Genomic DNA, 26,542 nt, shown 5'->3' with positions numbered 1-26,542 from the left:
CACCGATTGCCCGTCATAGCTGTCAATAACGGTACCAAAGCAACTCTTTTGCCTGTAAGTGCGACAGTTCCTATTATTCCAGGTCCCCAAAGCTAAAAGGAATGGCTCGAGAGGCAGGTATTAGTATTTTTAGGTCTTGCCTAGAGGGCACCTTATGCAGTCGATCAGCACTTTTGCCTAAAAGCGTGCACGTTTTGCATTGTTTTCTATTGCAATGTGTGCACGTTTGGCGTTTCCCTTGCGGGAGCGAGCAGAGGCGCCATCTGTTAGTAATTTTCTTCAAAACAGATGGTGCCGCTGCTCGCTCCTGCAAGGGAAACGCTGTGTGTGTCTGGTCCCTGTCAACAGAAGTAGTAAGCGCTTTTGTTTCCCTGTGCCGGACTCTCCCCTATACCCCTTCCCAACCCTCTCATAACTTCTATTTTCAGCTGCGTAAATCTGAAATATGGCTGGCTTAAAGTTTGTTTACAACACATGGCCTTTCAACTTCTAAACTTCTAAATCCCCAGCACTCCTGGCAGTGCCCCTAAAGCCATTCAGGGGCTTAATTTTAATCCGGTGTCTAACGGAACACTTATACGTGAAAGGCATTTAAACATGCACATTTTCATACATAGGGTTTAGAAGTCAAAGCTTTTGATCTATTTTCTGTTAGCAGTGTGTATTAATGCTGTCTCATACTGCTTGGGAATCTCGAATTTCTTGTCACCAGTTGGGAATCAGGGATGTCGGGTCCTTTTTATGGGTTCTCCTATACTCCCACTCAAAGGGCTTTTCCTGTTGCCATGAGTTACCTTCCTTCCCCTATTTGTTTCTTGGTTATTCTTTTAATTTTAAATGCAGTACTGGGCTGTACAGAGCCCTCATTGCTGTGCGTGCGCTACGTGAATGGATATTTGTTTGTTGTGTAGTGTGCAGTACTGGGCTGTACAGAGTAAGGGTGGGCAGAAATTGCGTAAGGGGTCTACATGGAGAGGCACGGAGTGGAACCAATCTCCGCACTCTCCGCATACCTCCGTTACACGTCGCCCGCCTCCCGCCCGCAGTATCAACACTTTACAAAACACATTATAAATAACATTTTAAATAACCTCACCTTATCGGGGGCGTCCCCGGGCTTCCCTCCGTCTCCATTGAGTCTTCTTTTGGGAACTGCGCATGCGCCCGTGCATGCGCAGTTCCCAAAAGAAGACGTGATGGAGACGGAGGGAAGCCCTGGGACGCCGCCGATAAGGTAAGGTTATTTAAAATGTTATTTATAATGATTTGTAAAGTGTTATTAATGCGGGCGGGAGGCCAACTCCGTTCCGCCAGAGTGTGCGGAGATTTGCCTTGTTTCTCCGCCTACATTGCGGAAGGCGGAAGGGGCAAATCTCCGCACATTCGGTGGGCGGAACGGAGCTGTCCACCCACCCCTAGTACAGAGCCCTCATTGCTGTGCATGCACTACATGAACGGATATTTGTTTGTTGTGTAGTGTGCAGTACTGGGCTGTACAGAGCCCTCATTGCCGTGCGTGCGCTACATGAACGTATATAATAGGCTCTTGCTCTGCAAGGTCTGCTGGCTGTTTGTTTTGCAAATTCATACAGCGTAAACTGAACTCAAGAGTAGTAGAGACCTTTACAAGACACCCAGTTACATTACACAAGAGCATATTCACACAGGAACACATTGCCTTTTAGAAGGCACGGGAGATTAACTAATTTGCCCAAAATCACACATTGGTAAGCCAACGTCGTGACTCGAACAACACCAGCTTCCACACGCAATCATCATGCGTGATTAATCAATTAATCGCACTCGATCATCATGCGTGCTTAATCAATTAATCTCCCCATGGTCCCCCTGTTTACTAAAAATGGGGTGCTAAGGAATATTCACATGCGCTATAAGAAGAGTCCACCCCGTTAAATCTGTTTCATGTTCTATCTACTTGCCGTTTTTTGTATCTAATACTCGGCCTCTTTCTGCTCTCCCATGTGCCCCCTTCGAGATCCTCCTCTCCATCCGCATTCTGCATGTCCAACACCACCACCACGTCCACCACATCCACCACCACATCCATCACCACCACATCCACCACCACATCCACCACCACATCTACCACCACCACGTCCACCACCACGTCCACCACCACGTCCACCACCACGTCCACCACCACATCCACCACCACCACATCACCACCACATCCACCACCACATCCACCACCACGTCCACCACCACGTCCACCACCACCACCACATCCACCACCACCACCACATCCACCACCACAACGTCCACCACAACGTCCACCACCAGCACATCCACCACCACCACCACCTGTGACAGGTACAGTGTCACTGGAGGGCAGGGGTAATAGGAGTGTCAATCCCAGCTGTACATGGGACATTTAAGGATGCATTGGGTGTGAGAAGACAGTAATAGGGGCTAGAAGTATTACACCAGACCCAAGATAAATTTTGAAGAGGCGCAGTGTCACAGGGGCTCCTGTAAAAGCACTCGCAGTATCTCTACCTCACAGTGGCATACCTGCACAAGCCACTCACTCAAAACAAGCATTGGCATAACCAATAGGTCTCGCCTTTAGGACCTTATAAGTGTTTAGCCATGCAACACTTGATTTTGCTGCACCAAGGATATTGTGCTGGATAACTAAACACTTCTAAGGTTCCAAAAGCGACACCTATTGCCTATGCTATCACTTCTGCTTTGGTGCTGCGCTTGTGTCATGTTTTCTTAGTTGCTCAGCTCCCGCTCCCCACCCGCTTTTACAAAGCCTTCAACAGGTGTATTTATAATGTTGACTCAGAAATTATTTTAGTTAAATAAATACTCTCAGACCCGCCCTGTAAAGCAGTTGTAAAAGCAATGTAATAAACACAGTTTTTCCACACGTGCAAGCTGAGCAGCTATCATTTGGTTAATTGACAGATCCATATGCACACAACAACCGAAAAATATGCAATTATCTTAACAGTAGTTTCCCACTTCTACATTGTAATTCTTTACATGGCTTAACATGTCACAATCCATGTCCAGATTTAGGAGGCACCTTTGTGAACATTTGGTGATTTCACAGCCTGTCCTCTCCGCTATACTATTAGTTTTTTAATGTGATGCGTTCTAGGGCGGAGGTCCTTATTTCCTAATTACACTCTACTCAATGCAACATAAATACACTCCGCATACCACTCAGTAACACATAATTACACACCACATAATGACACTCCACTCATTCCAACATAAATACACTCCACATAATATCACTCTGTGCCACATAATTACACTCTACTCAGTGCAACATAAATACACTCCACATAATACCTCTCAGTGCCACATAACTATATGCTACATAATTACATTGCACTCAATGCAACATACATTCTAATTAATACCACATAATTACACGCCACATAATTACACTCTACTAAATGCAACATAAATACACTCCACATAATACTACTCAGTGCCACATATATATATGCTACATAATTATACTGCACTCAATGCAACATACACTCCAAATAATACCACTCATTGCCACATAATTACACATCACATAATTACACTCTACTAAATACAACATACACTCCACATAATACCACTCAGTGCCACATAATTACATGCCACATAATTACACACTACACAATGCAACATAAATACATTCCATATAATTCCACTCAGTTCCACATAATTATACTTCACATAATTACACTCTCCTCAATGCAACAGAAATACACTCCACATAATACAACTCAGTGCCACATAATTATATGCTACATAATTATACTGCACTCAATGCAACATACACTCCAAATAACACCACTCACTGCCACATAATTACACACCACATAATTAAACTCTACTAAATGCAACATACACACCACATAATACCACTCAGTGCCACATAATTACATTCCACGTAATTACACTCTACTCAATGCATCATAAATACAATCCACATAATACCACTCAGTGCCACGTAATAACACGCCACACAATTACACTCTACTCAATGCAATATAAATACACTCCACATAACACTGCTCACTACCACATAATTACACACCACGTAATTACACTCCACTCAATGCAACATAAATACACTCCACATAATACCACTCAGTATCACATTATCACACGTCACAATTACACTCTACTCAATGCAATATAAATACACTCCACATAATACCACTCAGTACCACATAATTACACGTCACATAATTACACTCAATTCAATAGAACTTAAATACACTCCACATAATACCACTCAGTGCCACATAATTACACACCACATAATTAAACTCTACACAATGCAACATAAATACACTGCACATAATACCACTCTTTACCACATAATTACACGTCACATGATTACACTCTAGTCAATGCAACATAAATACACTCCACATACCACTCAGTACCACATAATTACACACCCCATAATTACACTCTACTCAATGTAACATAAATAGACTCCACATACCACTCAGTGCCACATAATTACACGCCACATAATTACACTCTGCTCAATGCAACATAAATACACTCAACATAATACCACTCAGTGCCACCTAAGTACATGTCACATAATTACATTGTATTCAATGCAACAAAGACACTCCAGATAATACCAATGTGCCACATAAGTACAAAAAAACTAGAACACATTTTTTATGTTAAAATCTTTTTTTAATCAGGTTGTTCAGTTGTATATAATGTCGTCCTAGTTTTTATAAAGGTAACAAAAATGCGTAACACTTTTTATTATAACTTTTCAACACAATGCACATCAGCCACAATGCTATACAACATAGCCAAAAGTTCTGGCTAAACACATAAGGTCCCAAAAGCAAAACCTATTGGCTATGCCAATGCTTGTTTAATATATATTGTATTCATAAAAAACCTTGTTCTGCTCATCTCTAACTTAGACGAGCAGTGCCATGATATGTGCGTTGTTGACAATTAAGTGCTGGTGCTGAGCACCGGAAACCAATTAAGTGCCACAAGCGCCAGCTCAAATTAAGCACTGAACAGGGCTTTTGGAAGGTTGTGTGTATGTAGAGAACAGGGCTGCGGGTAATGCAGACAGATTATTAAGTGTCTGGACTTTAAAATGCTAGGAGCTGGGATTTTAAACCTAGGTGAGAAAGAGGAAGTGGCTGTAGGGGTGTGTGTGTATATATATATATATATATTCACTGAAAAAACCATAGGTTTCACACATGTTATAGTTAGCGGAAATTTTACTGATAAAAACCAATGAAATTGCCCCGTTATAGTTAGTGCTGGCAACTATAATTCACGCGACCGCAATCCTCTGCTGATGCTAATACTGTATTTAGACACTTATTTGCCCATGTCTTCTTCCATACATTTTTAGCTATACATATATTACAAATATTTTTTTTTATAAAGACACATATGTCATCAGCAGAAGATTGCAGTCGCGTGAGTTATAGTTGCCAGCACTAACTATAACGGGGCAATTTCATTGGTTTTTTATCAGTAAAATTTCCGCTAACTATAACATGTGTGAAACCTATGGTTTTTTCAGTGAATTTGCAAGGTTTTTTAAATGCTAATTCCTAACTATAACGTGTGTGAAACCTATGGTTTTTTCAGTGAATTTGTACGGTTTTTTAAATGCTAAGTTACTTTACGCCATTCGAGGCGTGCGCGCCCACTTAATGCAGTTCGTTCCGTGCACGGTTTTTAGCAACTTTAATAAGCCCTGTACATTTGGTGGCCTTCGGCCACCAAAAGCACAGGGGGTGGGGTCAATGTGGATAGTGTTTTTTTTATTTCGATTTTATAATTTCATGTTGCCAAAATTTAGTTTTTTGTCATTATTAATAAGCCCTGTACGTTTGGTGGCCTGCGGCCACCAAAAGCACAGGGGGTGGGGTAAGTGTGGATAGTGTTTTTTTTTTTTATATTTTTTTACCGTACGCTTACGGTAAGCGTACGGTAAGCGTACTCGGTGAAATTGCCGAAAAAAAAATAAAACCGTTTTTGCACTTGGGGGATGTTTGGGGACTCCCTCAACATGACTATGTGGGAGGGAGTTGTCAAAACAGCCCCGTAACATGTTTTTGGGCATCATGTTTGATAAATAACACTCAGTGCGAGAGACAAAATGGCGGACGCCGCTTCCTGGTTTCGGCCGATTCGAATGTTTACTAAGATCTAAGAGCCAATCAGAATCGCGCTCGCGCACGCCACCGTACGCGTACGGTAAGCGTACGGTAAGCGTACCGTAAGCGGGCTCAGATATATATATTGATTTAAAGGCTATTTTCTCAGAATCTACTGAACAGATTTACACCAAACCTACAAAAGGCACTTCCTTGACCTAGGGACTACCTCTCTGCCAAATTTCTAGTAATTCGGTTCAGCCGTTCGGGCTGTAGCTCTGTCTAAAGGTCCTATGGAAAAATGCATGGGAAAAACGCGTTTTGGGACCCCCCTTTTATCTCAGCCCCCGCTTGATGAATCCCCCCGAGACTTTCAGGGTAGGAGCGGAGCGTAGCGCCCCACCTATTTTGAGAAATTCGCGAGGATTCATCGACCGGCGCCAAAGTTATTCAAAATAGAATGTTGCGGATTTCCTATGGAAAAGGGGTCCTAACTATAACTACCTACTGGCGACCGCCAGTAGGTAATATATATATATATGTGTGTGTGAAAAATTTAAATATTACCTTTCAAAACGAAGTGCATCATATGTCCTCCATGTGCGCACGGTGCGCGAAGCGCATCGTGCGTACATGGCCCATCTAGCGTAACGTGGGCACCGTGCGTGCACGGCACTAACTGCGTAAAGTGGGCGTGTGGTGCGCGAAGCGCACCGCGTGCTCACTGTGCGCGCACGGTGCGCGAAGCGCACCGTGCGTGCACGGAACGAACTGCGTTAAGTGGGCGCGCACGCCACGAATGGCATAAAGTAACTTAGCATTTAAAAAAACGTACAAATTCACTGAAAAAACCATAGGTTTCACACACGTTATAGTTAGGAATTAGCATTTAAAAAACCTTGCAAATTCACTGAAAAAACCATAGGTTTCACACATGTTATAGTTAGCGGAAATTTTACTGATAAAAAACCAATGAAATTCCCCCGTTATAGTTAGTGCAGGCAACTATAACTGACGCGACCGCAATCTTCTGCTGATGACATATGTGTCTTTATGAAAAAAAAATATTTGTAATATATGTATAGCTAAAAATTTATGGAAGAAGACATGGGCAAATAAGTGTCTAAATACAGTATTAGCATCAGCAGAGGATTGCGGTCGCGTGAGTTATAGTTGCCTGCACTAACTATAACGGGGGAATTTCATTGGTTTTTTATCAGTAAAATTTCCGCGAACTATAACATGTGTGAAACCTATGGTTTTTTCAGTGAATATATATAACCATAGGTTTCACGCATGTTATAGTTAGCAGGACATTTCACTCGTGAAAAACCAATGAAATTCCCCCATTATAGTTAGTGCAGGCAACTATAACTCACGTGACCGCAATCCTCTGCTGATGACGTCAGATATTACATCACTGTATTTAGACACTTATTTACCCATGTCTTCTTCCATTAATTTTTAGCTATACATATATTACAAATAATTTTTTTTTCAGAAAAACACATATGTCATCAGTGATGTAATATCTGACGTCATCAGCAGAGGATTGCGGTCGCGTGAGTTATAGTTGCCTGCACTAACTATAACGGGGGAATTTCATTGGTTTTTCACGAGTGAAATGTCCTGCTAACTATAACGTGTGTGAAACCTATGGTTTTTTCAGTGAATATATATATATATATATATATATATATATATATATATATATATATATATATATACATATATATATATATATATATATATATATATATATATATATATATATATATATATATATATATATATATATATATATATATATATATATATATATATATATATATTCTACTGGCCCACGCCAGTAGATAGTTATAGTTAGGACCACGTTTCCATAGGAAAAGCGTTTTTTATTTGCTTATAACTTTGGCGTAGTTTGACGAATGTTTACAAAATGTTCCCAAAAACTTCTCTTTTCAGATCAGCTCCTATGTTGAAAGTTTAGGGGTGATTCTTCAATGGGGGGCTGTGAAAAAAAGGGGGTCCCAAAACGTGTTTTCTCCATGCAATTTCCATAGGAAACTTTAGACAAGGCTACAGGTCAAACTGCTGAACGGAATTACTCCACATTTGGCAGGGAGAAAGGTCTTGGTCCAGAAAGCACGCTTTTGTTTAAATGGGGCAAGTCCGTTCAGTAGTTTTAGAGAAATATCAACATTTACAGATATCGATATTTGAGAATTCTGACATCTGATTGGCTGAGGCGTTAAGAGCACGAGTGTGCGGCTCATTGGCTGCGAACTGTTGAATCTAGGAAGTGTTAGCAGCCATTTTGTGACTGAGTTGAAAGGCGTAGGGGGAAAAAAAGAGAATAATTGTATAAGAGGGTATAGTATGAACACTGTGATCTTAGTTTAAGCAGTCTGTACGGGGCAGGGAGTTTGAATGTTGCGTAGGCTGTGGAAATCACATCCGCAGAACAGCGGTGCGCGATATTGCGGCAAGGTTGCATAGGCTCTGGAAATCCCGTCGGGAAAACAATGCACTGTATTGCGGCAAGCAGTGTGTAGGGTGCACACACAGGTAGTGTGAATGTGCGGTATTGTGGCAAAGTTCAGTAGGCTGTAGAAATGATATCGGGAAAACAACAATGCGCTGTATTGCAGCTTTCCTTTAATATAATGCACTGTATACTTATAATGCAGTGTTCACTTTTATCATGGACAGTGTCACTTTCTTCGACGAAATGTAATATTATGTGGGCGGGCGTGTTCTGTTGTTGTGCGCGGAACAAAATTAACGTTTAATTGGCTGAGGTGTTCCAACAACGAGCTCAATGTTCATTGGCTGCGAACCATTAAAAGTAGAAGTGTTGCCAGCCATTCCCTCCCCCTGCACGGAGTAGGAAGGACATCTGATTGGCTTACATGTTCTTCCTTTAATATAATGCGCAGTAATGTTTACTTATAATGTGGTGTTCACTTTTATCACGGACAGTGTCATTTTCTTAGACAAAAGTTAATATTATGTGGAAGGGCGTGTTCTGTTCCTGTGCGCGGAACAAAATTTTAGTTTAATTGGCTGAGGTGTTCCAACAAGCTCAATGTTCATTGACTGCGAACCATTAAAAGTAGAAGTGTTGCTAGCCATTCCCTCCCCCTGCGTGGAATAGGAAGGACATGCAGAGACGTTTTAATGCATGGGCAAAGTGGGCTCTGGCCCAGGGCCCCAGCCTTTCAGGGGGCCCCCTGACAGTCAGCTCCGTTCTCCAGTGTTTTGCCCTAATGACCTTGAATATTTCTTAATCAGATTGTTTTCCTTTCATTTATTTTTTATGTACCTGATGTGTGAGTCTAGTACAGCCATTTTGCAGAGAAATGTTGCGTTTATGTTTCATGCAATATACATAAAAAAAAGTTTCTTTTAGATCAAAACAAGGCTTAACATATAAGAAATGAGAGGGCGTTACAGAGATTATTTGCAGTAATTTTGGTGAGCTGCTGCTGTGTTATAATATTGAAAACACACATACCTATCCCTGAATATTAGATGTAAACACATTTAGGGCCTTATTTATGAGAAGTGATGCATCGCTATTTGAAAACAGGGATGCACCACTTCTTAGTGTGCCCTCCTTGCGACATGATGGATGCGTCATATTTACTGTATGACGCATCATGTCGCAAGGAGTTACAGATAAGTCAGTATTTCTGACGTATCTGTAGGCGCAAAAGTGATGCATTGCTGGGGTGGGTCTGAAAACAGAGGCAACTCCAGCAATGTGTCCTTTCACATGGGGCTGAGACAGGTGTAAGATATTGATGCAATGGCGTCCTAGAAGTGGTGCACTGAGTTCTCATAGATTTCAATGCACCAGTTCTATGAGGCTTTTTGAAGGGGAACACCCACCCTGCATACAATATACCTGGCGCTGGTATAATGTGGTGCAGGGGTTTACAAAGTGATGCATCGGCCTGGATGCGTCACTTTGTAAATAGGGCTCAACATGGCACATTTTTTACGCTGCCAGTGCGTCACAAAAAGTGACGCACCGGTGCCATAAAAGTAAAGCAAAGCCTCATAAATAAGGCACTTATTTGGACGAGTGTTCCTTTGCACTGTCAGGGACCTAATGAAATGAAATAGTATATTTAATAAAGCATGCAGCTACTCAGACTAGAGTATCCTGGCGAGTGACAGCAGGAGGAAACCGTGCATAAAAGACCCATCAGTTATTAAAAAGCCAGGTTTTTAAGTTCTTCCTGAAAGAGAGTAGGTCTGTGGTTAGTCTCAGAAACTCAGGGAGTCTATGCCACAATTTCGCACCTAGAAAGCCGAGGGATCTGCCTCCAGTGCGGGCACGGCATATTTTAGGCATTTTGGCCAGGTTGGCATTGGAAGATCTTAGGGGTCTAGAAGTTGTGTACCGATTAACGCGCTTATTTAGGTAGCCGGCCCCTAAGCCGTGGAATGCTTTAAAGAAGATGGTCATCGCTTTGAAGTCCATCCGTTCTTTTATGGAGGGCCAGTTTAGAGACTTAAGAATAGAGGTCATACTAGATCTGGGTATAGGTCTCAGGATGGCTTTGGCTGCCGCATTTTGTACCACTTGTAGGTGCTGTGTAAGGGATTTGGGAAGACCGAGGTACAAGCTGTTGAGATAGTCAAGCTCTGATGTCACCAGGGCTTGCACCACGATCGTTCTGCTCCCAAGCGGTAACAGTGGCAGGATTTTTTTTTAGCATCCGGAGTATGCCTAAGCAAGCGCCAGTAAGATTTTGGATTTGAAAGTGCATGAAGAGTGTCTTGTCTATGACAATTCCTACGTTTTTTACTTTCTCCTTTTCCGCGGGTGGGGGCGGCAGATCTTTTGGCCACCAAGAGCTCCAGTCAGGCGTTTCTGATTTACCAAAGAAAACAACTTCAGTTTTGTCAGGATTGCACTTCAGCTGATTGATCTTAAGCCAGTTAAAAACCTTTGTGAGGAAAGACCTAATCATTGCCCCGTCGAAGTCGGTTCCTTTTTCACATGTAAAAATCAGCTGAGTGTCATCAGCATAGGAAACTATTTTGGCACCCTCTTCCTCTACCAGAAATGCAAGGGGGATAGATATATATATTTAAAGGGTAGGACTGAGAATGGAGCCCTGAGGGACACCTACATTCATGGCCAGAACTGGGGATGAGAAAGGGGGAAGCCAGATGTCCTGAAATCTATTTGCCAAGAAGGATGACATCCATATTACGGCGGTCCCCCCCGCCCCTCCCCCCCGGCCGATGTTAGCAAGTCTTTCCAGCAGCCTCTCATGTGGGACCGTACCGAAGGCCGTCAACAGATCGAGCGGTATCAGAACAACCATGCCTCCCTGGTCCAGCTTACCCTTGAGAAATTCAGTCACTTCCAGCAGAGCGTACTCTGTACTGTAGTTAGCCCTAAAACCGGATTGGGACTCATGAATGAGCTTCCCAACTTCACTGTGTTTTTGGAGGACCTTGTTTACATGCTTCTCTGATACTTTGGAGAGGGTCGGAAGAAGGGAGATTGGCCTGTAGGTGACAGGGTCTGTCGGTTTGGCGTTAGCCTTTTCTATCAGTGGAAGAATCTTAGCATTCTTCCATAATTTCGGCATATTGCCTGAGGAGAGGGAAACATTAAATAGCTGGTTTACCATGGGGTTTATGGTGGGAGCTAATAGGTTCAGGATATTTGCTGGATATGGTCAGTAGGAGAGCCAGACTTAATGCTTTGGAGAAGGGTCAGTGACTCTTCAAGCTAAATATCAGGGAAAGCTAGTAAAGATGGAGGATCCAAGAGGTGAAATTTGCTAGAAGAACTAAGTTAGAAGGTCAGTTATTCCTCTGAGAGGTTAGTGAAGGCTTGTTGGATCACAGAGATCTTTTTGTGGAAGAATTGAGCTATTTGATTATACCATTCTTCCGTGCATGGCCCTTCCTTTGTGCTGGCTTTCGGGGTGGTAATGGTAAAGGATTTAACTATGCTAAAGATTTCCTTACTCTTATTTTGGGCATTTTCTATCTTGGTTTAAAAGAAGTTTTTCTTGGCTGCCTTCACGAGAATGTAATGATCTTTTAAGGTGTCTTTATACACCTTCTTGGCCTCAGGTAGATAGGATTTACACAATTTCCGTTCTATTTTGCTACAATTTGTTTTGCTAGATCTGAGGGAATCGTTTAACCATGTAGCTGGTGGGGACGACCTCTTTGAGGAGCGGGAAACAACCGGTACCTCTGCACCAATGTTGGTTCAGAGCCATGACTCTATTGATAGGGCGTCCGAGTCGGGGAAGCCAGACAGCTCCGTTGAGGAACAACCAAGGGCATCTGCTAACATCGGGATGGATATTTTATGGAACTTTCTGTAATTAGGGACCCTCTGCCCTGCGTTAGCCTGAGGGGCTGTGGCAGAGACCAGGTAATGGTAAGAGGTAGGCTTACAGATATGTCAACGTTGTGAAAGATTTGGTCTTGGGTATGGCCCTACTCATGGGTGGCTGAAGAAATAGATGGAAACATGTTGCAGGCCTGCAGCGTCTCCAACAAGGAAATTGTTTGAGGGTCTTTTCCATTGTCCATATGTATATTGAAATCTCCCAGAATAAGGCAGTTGTTGTATTTTAAGGCCAGGGAGGTGGTGGCTGTATTAAGCGTAGTAATACATTTTCCAATTGCACCTGGTGGTCTGTAAATCAGAAAAACAGCTATGCTATGATGGGGACTAAGGTACAGCGGAAGCCTAAGGACTCGGCCCCCTCGATGTTTTCCATCGGGATGGGAGAGCAGTCTAGTTTTTTATTGTACTTACCACTCGGTCGGTCCCTCCTAAGGATTTTATAACCCGTAGGGATGGCTGAGGTGATAGTAGGGTTGGAGGTTTCAGACAGCCAGGTCTCAGTGAGAAGTAAAAGATCAGGCTGTTCGTCTAAAAGTAGGTGACATGTGTGGTTCATGCTTTTGCATAGAGCGACAATTCAAAAGGGTGGCCTTTAAGTCCTCTGTTTTCTTATTGTTTTTACACTTATTGTTGCGTGGAAAGATCTTGGGTGCGAGTTTCCTGGGCTGGAGGAGAGACCAGTTGCACTTATTGCATCGAAAGTCTACCTCCAGGCTCGGATCAGCCGCTGTACACTGACGTAATGGTAGCCGCCTAAGGCTAAGCAGTTTTTCCCTATTGTAATAAAGTGGAAGACACTCACCGGAGGAGAACTGGGTAGCATAGCCGGTGCCAGACGCCTCCGGAATGCTGATGGGCACAGCCGGGCCTGCCTTTGGGGCGCCAGCAGCGTGCCCGCTGCACGTATCCGTTTGCATCGGGAATATATAGGCTAATGCCTATGATGCAAACTGGATCGCTAACGCACCTGAGGAAGCAGAAACTGCGTGGGTGGAGGTGAGGAACCTGATAGTAACCCCAGCCCTCCACACAATCGGCGTATCAGCCGCGGTGGACCTGGACTGGAGGAAAAGCGAGATGCGAATCGGAGCAGCTAAGGAAGTATAGGCAAGCAGAATCAAGTAAAGTGCAAGTGCGCGTAGGAAGGAGAAATTGTTGAAAAGCACAGAGTAATTCAGCCACACATATACAATTTTAAAAGTATTAAAAACCTAGTAGCGGGGCAGAAAACACTAAATCCTACTGCTACCAGCTGCACGCGTCCGTTTACATCGGGAATATATAGGTTAATGCCTACGATGCAAACTGGATCGCTAACACAGCTGAGGAAGCTGAAACTGCGTGGGAATCCGGGGCTCAAATTGGATCATAAATTCAAAGCTGTTCTGAACAGGGGCCCCCAAAATATGTTTGGCCCAGGGCCCCCAGAATCCTTAAGATGTCCCTGAGGACATGTGATTGGCTTACATGTTCCAAGCAGGACCTTCCAGAGGTTAATGTTCATTGGCTGCAAACCATTGAAAGTAGAAGTGTTGCCAGCCATTTCCTCCCCGTCCGCGGAGTAGCAGGGACATCTGATTGGCTGACTTGTTCCAAGCAGGACCTTCCCAAGCTTAATGTTCATTGGCTGTAAAGCATTGAAAGTAGAAGTGTTGCCAGTCATTCCCTCCCCCTCCGCAGAGCATCAGGGACATCTGATTGGGTAACGTGTTCCAAGCAGGACCTTCCCAAGCTTAATGTTCATTGCCTGTGAAGCGTTGAAAGTAGAAGTGTTGGCAGCGATTCCCTCCCTCGCTGCAAAATACCATGGCCATTTTATTGGCTAAAGTGTCGCGAGTAGAAGTTTGCTCATTATTGCTGGGAACGGTTCACTGTTGTGAACCATTTTGTGACGCACCTCAATGGAGTACGGGAAAACAAAGTAGTAGCGGGGAGGGTAGGAACACTATTAACTCTGTACAGTGGTCACAAGGTGGTGGACAGGGATTGTGAAGGTAAAAATTGTTTTTTATATATTTTATGGGCCATTTATATAATTGGCGTGGGGTGTACAAATCACTGTGGGAAAATAACAGAGTGTGTTGCGGTCTTCTTTTTATTAAGTCCGCGTGTGGGATACTTCCCAGTAGCACTATTTACTCATAATGTGGTGTTTACTTTTCTGACGGGGAGCTGTGGTTGCGCAGCAAAAATTTCAGTCTAGGTTTGAAACAGTTTTTATTAAGCAATTACAAATATACTTTCTTAGGAAACTGAAGCTGTATATATCAAAGGGGTGACAAATAAAAACGCAATTCATAAAATATCCCTTAAGCGTGGCCACGCCCTCCCTTTTTTTCTGCTATAGTTTGTAAAAGTTCTGCCCCATATTCTTGATAATATAAGAGGGCATGAGTTACTTTTAGATAAAGTAGAAAAGAAGTGCTCCAGGAACCACTCCCGCCCTACCTCATCTCAGGTCCCAAGAACAATAACAAGTAAAAAACAGTTAAACACAAATGACTTTATATTACATAGACATGTACGCTTTATCATTTTTTACAATTTCTATTCTGTAGAATTCAGGAAAGTTCTGTCGTAGTGCTTAGAGGTCGCTCACTGCTCCGCTAACAAATCACATACTCTTTTAAGAATATATAGGATAGTAGTATAATAATAGTCCAATATATTCTATAGGGAGAAGGTAAATAGGAAGCGCAACAGAGAAAAATAGAAATTCCAAAAAACATTTAGAAATGTAGGGTTTATCAAAGGTATTCACTAAGAAAGTATCTATGCAAACTATCTTTTTTTAAACTGCAATTTCGAAAAATATTCTCACTGTAAATATCTGATCAAGTAAGTTCTAAAGCTCAGTAAGCTGTATTTCAGATGGTTTACCCCTGGCAGCCACAAATCTCCAATTGCTGATGTGTGACAATATCAAACTCTATTGCAATATAGAGAGTGACACTGATGCCACACAAAAAGGAAAAGAAAAATTAAGTCATGAATACAAAACAAGATCAATAAAGAAATACTTTCCAGTGATGAATATGTTCAGAGCTCCTTTTCTCCGGGACTTCGAAATCTTTCATCTTCGCGCCAACGGGTCATAAACTCCTCTGAGATCACAATGACTGTTAATATTATAATATACATATTCACAGTATATGATCCCAAGGGGGAAACAGAGTAAGAACCAGAAGGTGCTGACGTTACATATAAATCTTCAGTCTTCGCGCCGACGGGCCATAAACTCCTCTGAGATCATAAAGGGGTGTTATTATAATATACATAATCACACTATATGATCCCATGGGGGAAACAGACTAAGAACCAGAAGCTGCTGATGTTACATATGAATCATTAGTGTTCGCCCGAAGGGTCACCAACACTTCTGAGGTGTAGTAAAGTGTCAATATTATAATATACAAAGTCACACTATATGAGTTCAAAGGAGCTAGAAAAGGAACGATGTTTGCTGTATTCTGTCTGTTTCTGAAAACAAGCTGCTGACGTTACATATAAATGGCAAAAACAACCAATAACATTTTTTCTAAATACAAGTGTTTAAATATTGACAAATAGCTACGCATTATAAATATCTAATATGCCATAATCAAACAACTTACAACTCTGGATTATGTTTTGTGGCCGCAAAAAAAGAATCAGACTCTATAAAAGGGCACCTGCATCACAGAATGGACATGCGTAAATAACTCGCAAAAACGAAACTAATCAAACAACGGTTGTGGTTTATCAACTTTTTAGTTATTGAGTAGTGTATGGAAGGAAGATGCGGGTCCGCCCATTTAGATGTCATGTTTTACAGTTGAGACGTGCTCACGTTTTAACTGTTTAACTTGTGCACGTGTTGGGAAAAGTTACAAAATGTGAAGCAGTAAAGGTTTCGATTTCGATCCGAACACGTTTAAGGTCCTTAATATGTACATATGTTGTAGAGCTTAAAAACTATTACCCGGCAAACCGTGTCATTTCCATTCTCATGACTAAAAACATTTATTAATTGCCATAATTCTAAATAGAAGACATTAAAAAAAATATCATTCAGAATAGAAGAAAAAAAAGTGCTAATATTTCTCATCACTATGGTTTTAAATTAAAAAAATGCCAAGATTTGTGAAGCGTACAGCTACCCCAGGTGTGCCGGCGCTCGGGGCGTCAGAAAGATTAAGCAAGGTGTTGCCCACAGTAACATAGTGGTAGGCTAACATGCCGCTGGAGCCGGGAATCGAACTGTGAACGCTGTTGTTCGAAGTCAGGTATCATAGCTGCTGCGTCACACTTTTTCCACACTTATATGTTAATTAGTGCTAATTAAGTTTTAAACATTGTTAAACTATAGCTCATAACAGACTACTGTTACAGTTAGTTTTTCACTACAAAAAGTATGCACATCTTTTTAAAATTTACTTAAAAACATTATAGGTTTCAGGGACATTGTAGTTAGAAATTAGCATTTATAAAACCTTTGAAATTCACTGAAAAAACCATAGGTTTTACAGACGTTATAGTTAGAAATTAGCATTTAAAAACATTTGAAATTCACTGAAAAAACCATAGGTTTTACAGACGTTATAGTTAGCTGGACATTTCACTCGTACAAAACCATACAAATTCCACCGTTAGTTAGTTCAGCTAACTATAACTCGTGCCCCCGCAATGCACTGCTCATGACGTCACATATTACATCATTCATGACATGGTCAGTGACATCTCAAATGACATCACTGATGACATCATCCAGTGACTGTGTGTTTCTGTATTTTTAAAATATGTTTTATATATATTCCTAGGTGTATTGAAGAATGAGTGGGTGTATAAGTGTCTGGATGGAGGATTTAGCAGGTGTGTGACTGATTGTATAAGTGAGTGATTAAACATGTCTTACTGAATGCATGGGTTAGTGACTAAACTGTGTGAATGTCTGTATCAGTCTGTCTGTTGTTGTGTAAGCTGCTACATGGGTTGGTCAGTAGCTACATGAGTGTCTATATGGGTTATTGATTGTTTGCCTGAGTATTTGTATGGGAGACTGAGTGTGTGTGGGTTGGAGGTGTGTGACTCTGTGTATAGATGTGTGAGTGTTTGATTCACTGGGTGTATGGGTTCAAGAGTGCATGTGGAAACAGCTGTATGGGTGGGTGTGTGGGTGAGTGAATGGATGTCTCAGTGGTACATGTGTGAGTAACTACATATGTAAAAGGCAGTATATGTGAGTGATGGTGTATATAAAGAACTATATGTGAGAGTGAGTGATTGTGAGAGTGGCTGTATGGATGAGTGTGTCCTTGCATCAGTGATTATATAAGAGTAAGTATGTGTTATTATCTGTATAAATTAGTGAGGTGGTGTGTGTATAACTATAGGTGAGAGTGTGATTGATTATTTGCATGACTGACTAGGTGTGCGAGTAACTCCATGGATGAGTGGTGGTGTGTTAGTGTCTGAATAGGTGTATGAGTGCATATGATAGTGTTGTATTGATGAGTGACTGCATGTATAAGTAATTGTATTGGTGAATACCTGACGCCGCTGCCTGCCTCCGGATACCGCCTCCCGCCTCCCAGGTAACGCCTGCTGCCTCCTGGACGCTCCTCACGCCGCTGCCTTCACTCCTCCTACCTGCTGACCTCCGCTGGGCACCGGGTGACTTCCTGCCTGCTCCGCCGCTTCCCGCCGTTTTTCCCGCCGCCGCTGCCCCAGGCGCCTCCTCCCACTCCCGCCTCCACCTCCGGCCCGCCCCCCCTCCCTGCCCATTGGCCACCCCGCTCCCGCCTCCCGCTGACCCTCCCTCCCGGCTCCTTATTTATGTCGCCCCCTCCGCGACCGCGCAGCGGACGCGCGCAGCGGGCGCGCCTTATGTGTGCCGAAGGTGCGCCAAAGGTAAGCCCGTCTGCGCCCGTCCACGCCTGGACCGCGCCCAGCGCCAGACGCCCTGGCCCCCGTGCCCGCCAGCCCCCCCGCAGGACCTACGACTTCGCTACGCTCATCGCACTCAAAACCGCCCGAGCCCCCGGATGCTACCAAGCGTCCCCGCGACGCACCCATGGACAGTTCGTCTGCCGATCCTGCAACTTCTCCTGCCTCCGAACAAGCACCACGCCCACCAAGACGGACAACAGCAACCACCTCAAGTGCATCCTGATCAACACCCGCTCCATCCACAGACACGCCGTGGAACTCTGGAACCTCCTCGACACCGCATCTCCAGACGTCGCCTTCCTCACGGAAACCTGGATGAACGACTCCTCAGCCCCCGACATCGCCATAGCCATCCCGGACGGCTACAAGATCATCAGGAGGGATCGCAACAACCAGACCGGAGGGGGCATCGCCATCGCTCACAAAAGCACCATTCGCATCTCGACTGACTCCACCGACGCATTCAACACCTCCGAATACCTGCACTTCCAGATCCACACCGACCCCAAGACTACCCTCAGAGGCACCCTCATCTACAGACCCCCGGGACCACGCGCACAGTTCTGCGAAGACATCACGGACTTCATCAGCCCTCACGCCCTCCCCTCCACCGACTACATCCTCCTCGGAGACCTCAACTTCCACCTGGAGAACAACAACGACCGCAACACGACCACCCTGCTGGACAACCTCGCCAACCTCGGACTCCAGCAACTGGTCAACACCCCCACCCACTACGCCGGCCACACGCTCGACCCCCTCTTCTCATCCAGCAAGCACATCACCTTCAGCCACTGCACCAGACTCCACTGGACTGACCACAGCTGCGTCCACTTCAGCTTCAAGAAGAACACGGTCCAGCACCACCCGAAGCAGGTTCCCCACAGAAACTGGAGCAAGATCACCGTCGACCAGCTCACCACCTCCCTCAGCCAGAACCCACCGGTCAGGACAACGGACCCTAACACAGCAGCCCTCGACCTCACGCAATGGCTGACCTCCTGTGCCAACGACCTCGCCCCACTGAAGAACCCACTCACCAGGCCCAGAAGCAAGAAGGCCCCCTGGTTCACCGACGAACTCAAGGACTCCAAGAAGGCCTGCCGCACCCTCGAGAAGGCCTGGCTCCTCGACAAGACCACCGACAACATGACCGCCCTCAAACTCGCCACCCGCAGACATCACCAGCTCATCCGCACCACCAAGAAGAAATCTTTGAAGGAACGACTGGACAAGAACGCCCATGACAGCAAGGAGCTCTTCAACATCGTCAAGGAGTTCTCCAACCCCAGCACCGGCAACAACGACATCACTCCCTCGCAGGACCTCTGTGACTCCCTCGCCTCGTACTTCCACCGCAAGATCGCCGACATCCACAACAGCTTCGGCGCTCCACCCCCGCACCCATCGACCGAACCCACGCACCCCGCCTCTATCCTCCAGACATGGACCAATGTGACCCTCGAAGACACGACACGCATGATGAACACCATCCACTCCGGATCTCCGACCGACCCATGCCCCCACCATGTCTTCAACAAGGCCGCCTCTACCATCGCACCCCACCTCCGAGACATCATCAGCGCCTCCTTCGACACAGCCACCTTCCCGGAGAGCTGGAAGCACGCCGAGCTCAGCGCACTACTGAAGAAACCAACTGCGGACCCGACCGACCTCAAGAACTTCCGCCCTATCTCGCTCCTTCCATTCCCTGCCAAAGTCATCGAGAAGGTCGTCAACAAGCAGCTGGCCGCCTTCCTCGAGACGAATGGATCCCTCGACCCATCGCAATCCGGATTCAGAGCCAACCACAGCACCGAGACCGCCCTCATCGCAGCCACCGACGACATCCGAGCCCTGCTCGACAAAGGTGAAACAGCGGCACTCATCCTTCTTGACCTCTCCGCAGCATTTGACACTGTCTGCCACCGCACCCTAGTCCAACGCCTCAACGACACCGGCATCCAGGGGATTGCTCTGGAATGGATCATCTCATACCTCTCCGGCAGAACACAGAGAGTACGCCTCCCTCCGTTCCGCTCTGAGGCCACCGAAGTCATCTGCGGCGTCCCGCAAGGATCGTCGCTCAGCCCCACTCTCTTCAACATCTACATGAAACCCCTCGCTGCCATCGCACGCCAACACAACCTCAACATCATTTCCTACGCCGATGACACCCAGCTGATTCTCTCCCTCACCAGAGACCCCGACACCGCCAAAGCCGACCTACACGAAGGGATGAAAGATGTCGCCGAATGGATGAACATCAGCCGCCTGAAGTTGAACACGGACAAGACAGAAGTCCTCATCCTGGGACCGTCGCCCTCCGCATGGGACGACTCCTGGTGGCCCCCAGCCCTGGGCACCGCACCCAAGCCAACGGACCACGCACGCTACTTGGGCGTCATCCTGGACTCCTCTCTATCGATGACCAGACAAGTCAACGCCGTCTCCTCATCTTGCTTCCACAACCTCCGCATGCTCCGCAAGATCTTCAGATGGATCCCGACCGAGACCAGGAAGACTGTCACCCAGGCCCTCGTCACCAGCAGACTAGACTACGGAAACACCCTCTACGCCGGTACAACAGCCAAGCTTCAGAAAAGACTTCAGCGTATCCAGAACGCCTCCGCCCGTCTCATCCTGGACGCCCCCCGACGCAGCCACATCTCGAGCCACCTGAGAGACCTGCACTGGCTCCCTGTCAACAAGAGGATCATGTTCAGACTCCTCACCCACGCACACAAATCCCTCCACGACCTGGGCCCAAGATACATCAACGACCGCCTGACCTTCTACATGCCCACCCGACAGCTACGATCCGCGAACCTCGCCCTCGCCGTCGTCCCTCGCATCCAGAGAGCCACCGCCGGAGGAAGATCCTTCTCCTACCTGGCGGCTAAGACATGGAACTCCCTGCCCGTCCACCTGCGGCTGACCCAGGACCACCTCGCCTTCAGGAAACAGCTCAAGACCTGGCTGTTCGAGCAGTAGCAGACCCCCTCCCCCAAGCGCCTTGAGACCCTTCCGGGTGAGTAGTGCGCGATACAAATTCCTTGATTGATTGATTGATTGATTGAATGAGTGGATGTGTGTGTAGACCTAGGAATCAGTGAGTGTGTATGTAGTAACTGGTATTGGTGTCTCGATGGTTTCGAAAATGGTAGTCTGTATTTTACAGTGGGTGTATCAAAGGTTATATTAGACTGTGAGGAGGTGCATCAGATTTTCACATGGATGATGTCATCAGTGATACCATTTGAGATGTCATCAGTGAGGTCACTGACCATGCCATGAATGATGTAATATGTGACGTTATAAGCAGTGCATTGCGGGGCGCGAGTAATAGTTAGCTGGACTAACTATAACGGTGGAATTTCTATGGTTTTGAACGAGTGAAATGTCCAGCTAACTATAATGTCCCTGAAACCTATGGTTTTTTTCAGTGAATTTCAAAGCTTTTTAAATGCTAATTTCTAACTATAACGTCTGTAAAACCTATGTGTTTTTCAGTGAATATATAAATATATATATATATATATATAATGTGATATGGTATTATATTGTAAGCCTAAGGACGAGACCATGTCACAAAGGGAAGTTGATGAGAGGAAGAATAGGAGTGGACGACCAGCTGACCCTAAAGGCGTATCCCAAGGGCGGACAGTGAATCCATTGGGCACCAGTAATCACAGAAGAAGCGCTTCAAGTTCTAATGGTTTACCATGAATGTCCAAGGAGATTAGGGTTATAAGCACGGCTGAGCGAGCTGCGGTGTCAAACATGTGGAAAGGTGTATGAGAGTGAGGATGGAAGATAGATGGTTGTGAGAAGAACCGGGATTCGGATGGGCTGTGTCCGTGAAATGGGGGTGGAAAAGGGCAGATGTCAGTGGATTGAGTAAGTTGAAGAAAGAGGGGTAACAAGTGAGGTGTTTAAAGAATAGCTGTTCCAGGGTTTGGGAGGAAAATTTGCAAACATATTTTCTGTGGTTGCGGGTTTGCCACAGTGGGGCATCAGTGGGGCTGCCGAAATTGTGGTCAACACAGGCCCAAAGGCTGTAGTAGCATTTACAGCTGATCCATGAGTATGCCTTATGGAGGCCTCCTTTAAACTGTGGTTTGAGGTTCAGGATTGTCCATGTCTCTAGATATCTGCAGATACTTCCAGATCAAGCTTTTCCCTCAAGCCACCCATTGCTTGGACAAGTGTACGGCTCTTGGGCACTTTACATGGTCTTCATGAGACGACGCTTGAGCGCACCTTATTGTGACATGCTCATCTTTCCTCCTCGCAGGGACATCCTCCCGCAGGTGCTGAGGTTACCGGAGGCCATCATGAAGGCCACGTCTCACAAGCAGCTAGAGGCGATCTCTCATCTCGGGGTCGGTAAGTGACCGCTCTGCCTTTGCTCAAAAGTGAGTTTTTAGATGTAACTCACCCTTCTACTTCGATGGTTCTGTTATTTAAATGTTTTACAGTATGTGAAGCCAGGGGCAAAGGGAGGAGACGCCAGAACTCTCCCTCGGAGATTTTTCCTAGATTTTTTTCCTAAAGTTTTTTTCAAAATGTTGTTGTTTTATTAAGTAAGTGATCAGTAGTAACGATATTTAACCCGTTCCGTGCTCATGACGGAACCACTCCGTCATGAGCCACGGGCGCCGTGTGCTCATGACGGAGTGGTTCCGTCATGCTGCGGCCGTTGGCGGCCGCTCCGCCCACGCGGCGCTAATTCCCCGCCTGTGCGGGCGATTAGCGCAGTGGGCGGAGTCGTGACGGAACCACTCCGTCATGAGCACAGCTCGCCCGTGACTCATGACGGAGTGGTTCCGTCACGAGCACGGCAGCGCCGCACTGCCACCAAACCCCCCCCAGCGCCACGGCGGAATTCGTGCCGCGGCGAAGGGGTTAAGACATAAGTCTTAAGTAGGCAAACGAAAATGGGCGTGATGAATGATAGCGTAACATCACTGTCTACATTATCACATTTAAACCCACAAACCTGCGAGTAGCACACGTATATAACATGGCTCGCTGCCATAAACAGTCATGTGTATGGGTAAAAGCACTACAAATTGTCAGTGCCTGTGGCTATACATCATTCAGAAACAATCAGAATACAAAGTTCACAGTGTACCAAACACGTGTGTATCAACATTTGTTTACCCTTTTACTATCATTTGATCAGGGACTTCATCACAGCCTCGACAAACATTTCTGAATGACAAATATGTCTCTTCACAGAGCATAGAGGCATAGAATGCAATCTTTAACTGCGAGGAATAATTTATGAAATAACAGAGAAATGCCAGAGACAGAGGTCTTGTTCAAAACGGATAGATGACCTGAACTTGTTCCTTGGCCCCTTTGGGATACTTATACTTTAAGTTTTCAGTGAGAGCCTATTTCCACGATCTGAACTTCCACTGCTCCTACTCTTCTTTGCAACCCGAGGGCACTTATGTTGCCTGAAACCTGAGCCTGAACATGCGGTATAACCTGAAGGATAGCTCTGCTGTCTGCGTGGTGTGTTTTTTAATAGCATTTTGTACGATCTGAGCGATATTTCTGCTGTCTGAGACCCGAGGCTGCAATAGTTCTACAGCCCGAGCGATGGGTTGTGCTGTCTGAGGCTTCAGCTTGTACACAGTGTGCATTCTCTAGGTTAACCCCGCCATCTGAGGACTGGGGCCGAGAGATAGCTCTGCTGTGCAAGCCCTTAGCTCCTGAGCTTTGTAATATTATGCAGGGCCCCTCTGTGTGGTGCCTACGTTTTTTGTACATGTTATATTTTCGTTTGGAGTGGTGCAGACTCTTTTATTTCTATATCGAAATGGATAGCTTTGTGGATTAAGACTGTGCAGTCTGTGCATCCTGTTAAAGCCTCTTCTGTTTGACACCTAGCCTATACCCTTACACCCAGGTGAATATGTCTCTTCCGTGTGGCCTAACCTTGTAAGAGTCCTGGAGCCTGAGAGACAGCTCCATTTCCAGGGGCCTGGGTGTGTCTGGCACGTGTCTAAAGGCCCTTGCCTCCCAGCGTTTAATTTGTAAAATATTAAGTTCCAGGGCTCTGACCAGGAGGCTACTGCAGCTTGCACCACCCATCACCCTTGTCATTGCTGCCCAAACAACTTCTGACCATCTCTCTTGCATGTAAATGCGACAGTTCGGAGTATTCCAGGTCCCCAAAGCTAAAGGAATGGCTGGGTGGGCAGGTATTGGCAATTTTAATGTATATTGTATTCCTAAACAACCGTTGTTCTGCCCATCTCTCAATTAGATGAGCAGCGCCACCATGTGGTAGACTGTTCAAAGTATCTTGTTGACAATTAGGTGCCGGTGCCTAGCACTGGAAACCAATTAAGTGCCTGGCTCAAATTAAGCACTGCACTGGTACCTCCACATTTGTGCATCCTCAGAATTAGCTGTAAAGTTTTGGGTGTACGTCTGTAACGTCTGTCCAAACTGAGGGATAGGTCTGCTGTTTGTTACTTCAGCCTGTCAGGTCTGTGTGAAACGAGGGGCCTCTGCCTTTGGAATATGTGAAAGCTAGGCATATTCAGCTTCTACCAGCAGGACCAGATAGAGTTTACATATAATACTACGAAAATCATTCACATTCACTTCACTTACATTTATCCTATTTGGTTATCCTAAAAATCTGGCTTGGGTCACACATCCTGAACCTGTGTCGGACACCCCTTCTAGAAAACATTAGGGTATATTTACAAGGGAAGTGACGGAGCCCGGTGATAGCCTTCTTGGCTTAATGCTGGCCTCCACCACTTTGGAAATGCACGGCTGCACCGTTTGTACAACAATACAGTGCCGCCCTGCGTTTCCCCCTGCGCTGGCGCTAATTACAGCTGCCTAGCGCCAACGCAGGCTCTGTCTGCGTTGTGGAAATTATTGTTTATGTGCAGGAATGTGTCCCTTCCTGCACATAAACAACCTCAAATGGCAATTTTTATGTGTGCTGCTTAATGCAGCACACATAGACGTTACAAATCGTCATTTTTAAAATGATTGTTTATGAGCAGGAAGGGACAACTTTCGGCACATAAACAATTGTGCATGGCGTTTTGCTGTTTCTAAGTGTGCTGCACAATGCAGCACACATACAAACAGCAAAAATGAGGAGAAATAAAGCATTTCTCCTCGTTGCACCATGTTAAGACCAGGGTTTTTTTTGGTCTTAATTTTGGTGCTGCCCCATATTTACACCACTCTTTTAAATATGGGGCAGTGTCAAAATCAATGGGTACTACGGCAGAATACCCACGCAACACCCTTTGCCCACCCCACAGTATAGCGTGAAAGGGTGCCTTATTTACAAGGGGGCACTAAGCCACGTTAAGTGGCTTATCGCTGCCTTGTAAATAAGGCGAATCCACTATCGCCACAGAAAAGTCTTTAAAAGTGACGTTCCTGTGGCAATAGGAGCTTGTAAATATGCCCCCTTATTCTATGACTAGAGCGAGCTTAACGTAAAATATCTCGTTAAAATTTCAGAAGTGCTGACCCTTCAGTTGTATGAATTCTTTCCACGGCCCAAAGACTTTTTTCAAAAGATTACCATTGGTGCCACCCGCTGCAGCTGGCAGCGCCATCACCAGCATTCTCTCCACTCCTGTGATATACGTTCTCTGTCAGCCCCATTGCCATGTACATTGTCTAGAACTAGATTTCTGCCCCACTATAGATACATACTTTAAAAGTAAGCAGTTGTCCACTGATCGTGAGTGGTTCCATGTCTGGTATGTGTAGTTTATCCACTGTAGTTGTTCCTTTGCTCTGTGTTTTATGTAGCCCAGCAGTTATAATAGGAAGCAAACTAGAAGTATCAGAATTCAAGGACAAAAACATGCCTGCATATATTAATTGTCTGCCATGGGTCAGCTTGGCAGCTCCTGTTTGCTTTGGCTGGGTTTCCAAATCTAAGCTTGGATCTAGTCACTTATTTGCCAGACTTCAGTAGTCCCACACTGTTACTTAGCCAGAGGTGTGCTGGGAGTACAACACTGGTGTTGCCCCCCTCTTGGCACAAATTTACCAGCAGTAAGCACGCGAA

The 26,542-nt window shown here is 45.2% G+C and overlaps 1 protein-coding gene across 2 annotated transcripts in view; it reads left to right on the top strand.

Annotated features, from left to right (window-relative positions):
- Positions 1-26,542, top strand: part of RIN1 (Ras and Rab interactor 1) — a 179,209-nt gene that overhangs the window by 122,468 nt on the left and 30,199 nt on the right. For both annotated transcript variants that reach the window (XM_085625413.1, XM_085625414.1), the window contains exon 6: positions 22,766-22,857. In XM_085625413.1, the coding sequence (XP_085481539.1) occupies positions 22,766-22,857 (92 nt within the window). The remainder of the gene's footprint in view (positions 1-22,765; positions 22,858-26,542) is intronic.

The sequence above is a fragment of the Triturus cristatus genome, chromosome 9 (assembly GCF_964204655.1).
Source record: "Triturus cristatus chromosome 9, aTriCri1.1, whole genome shotgun sequence".
In the NCBI taxonomy this organism is placed as follows: domain Eukaryota; kingdom Metazoa; phylum Chordata; class Amphibia; order Caudata; family Salamandridae; genus Triturus; species Triturus cristatus.
Note: the sequence above shows the minus strand (reverse complement) of the source record. Positions and strands in the feature narration are given on the sequence as shown.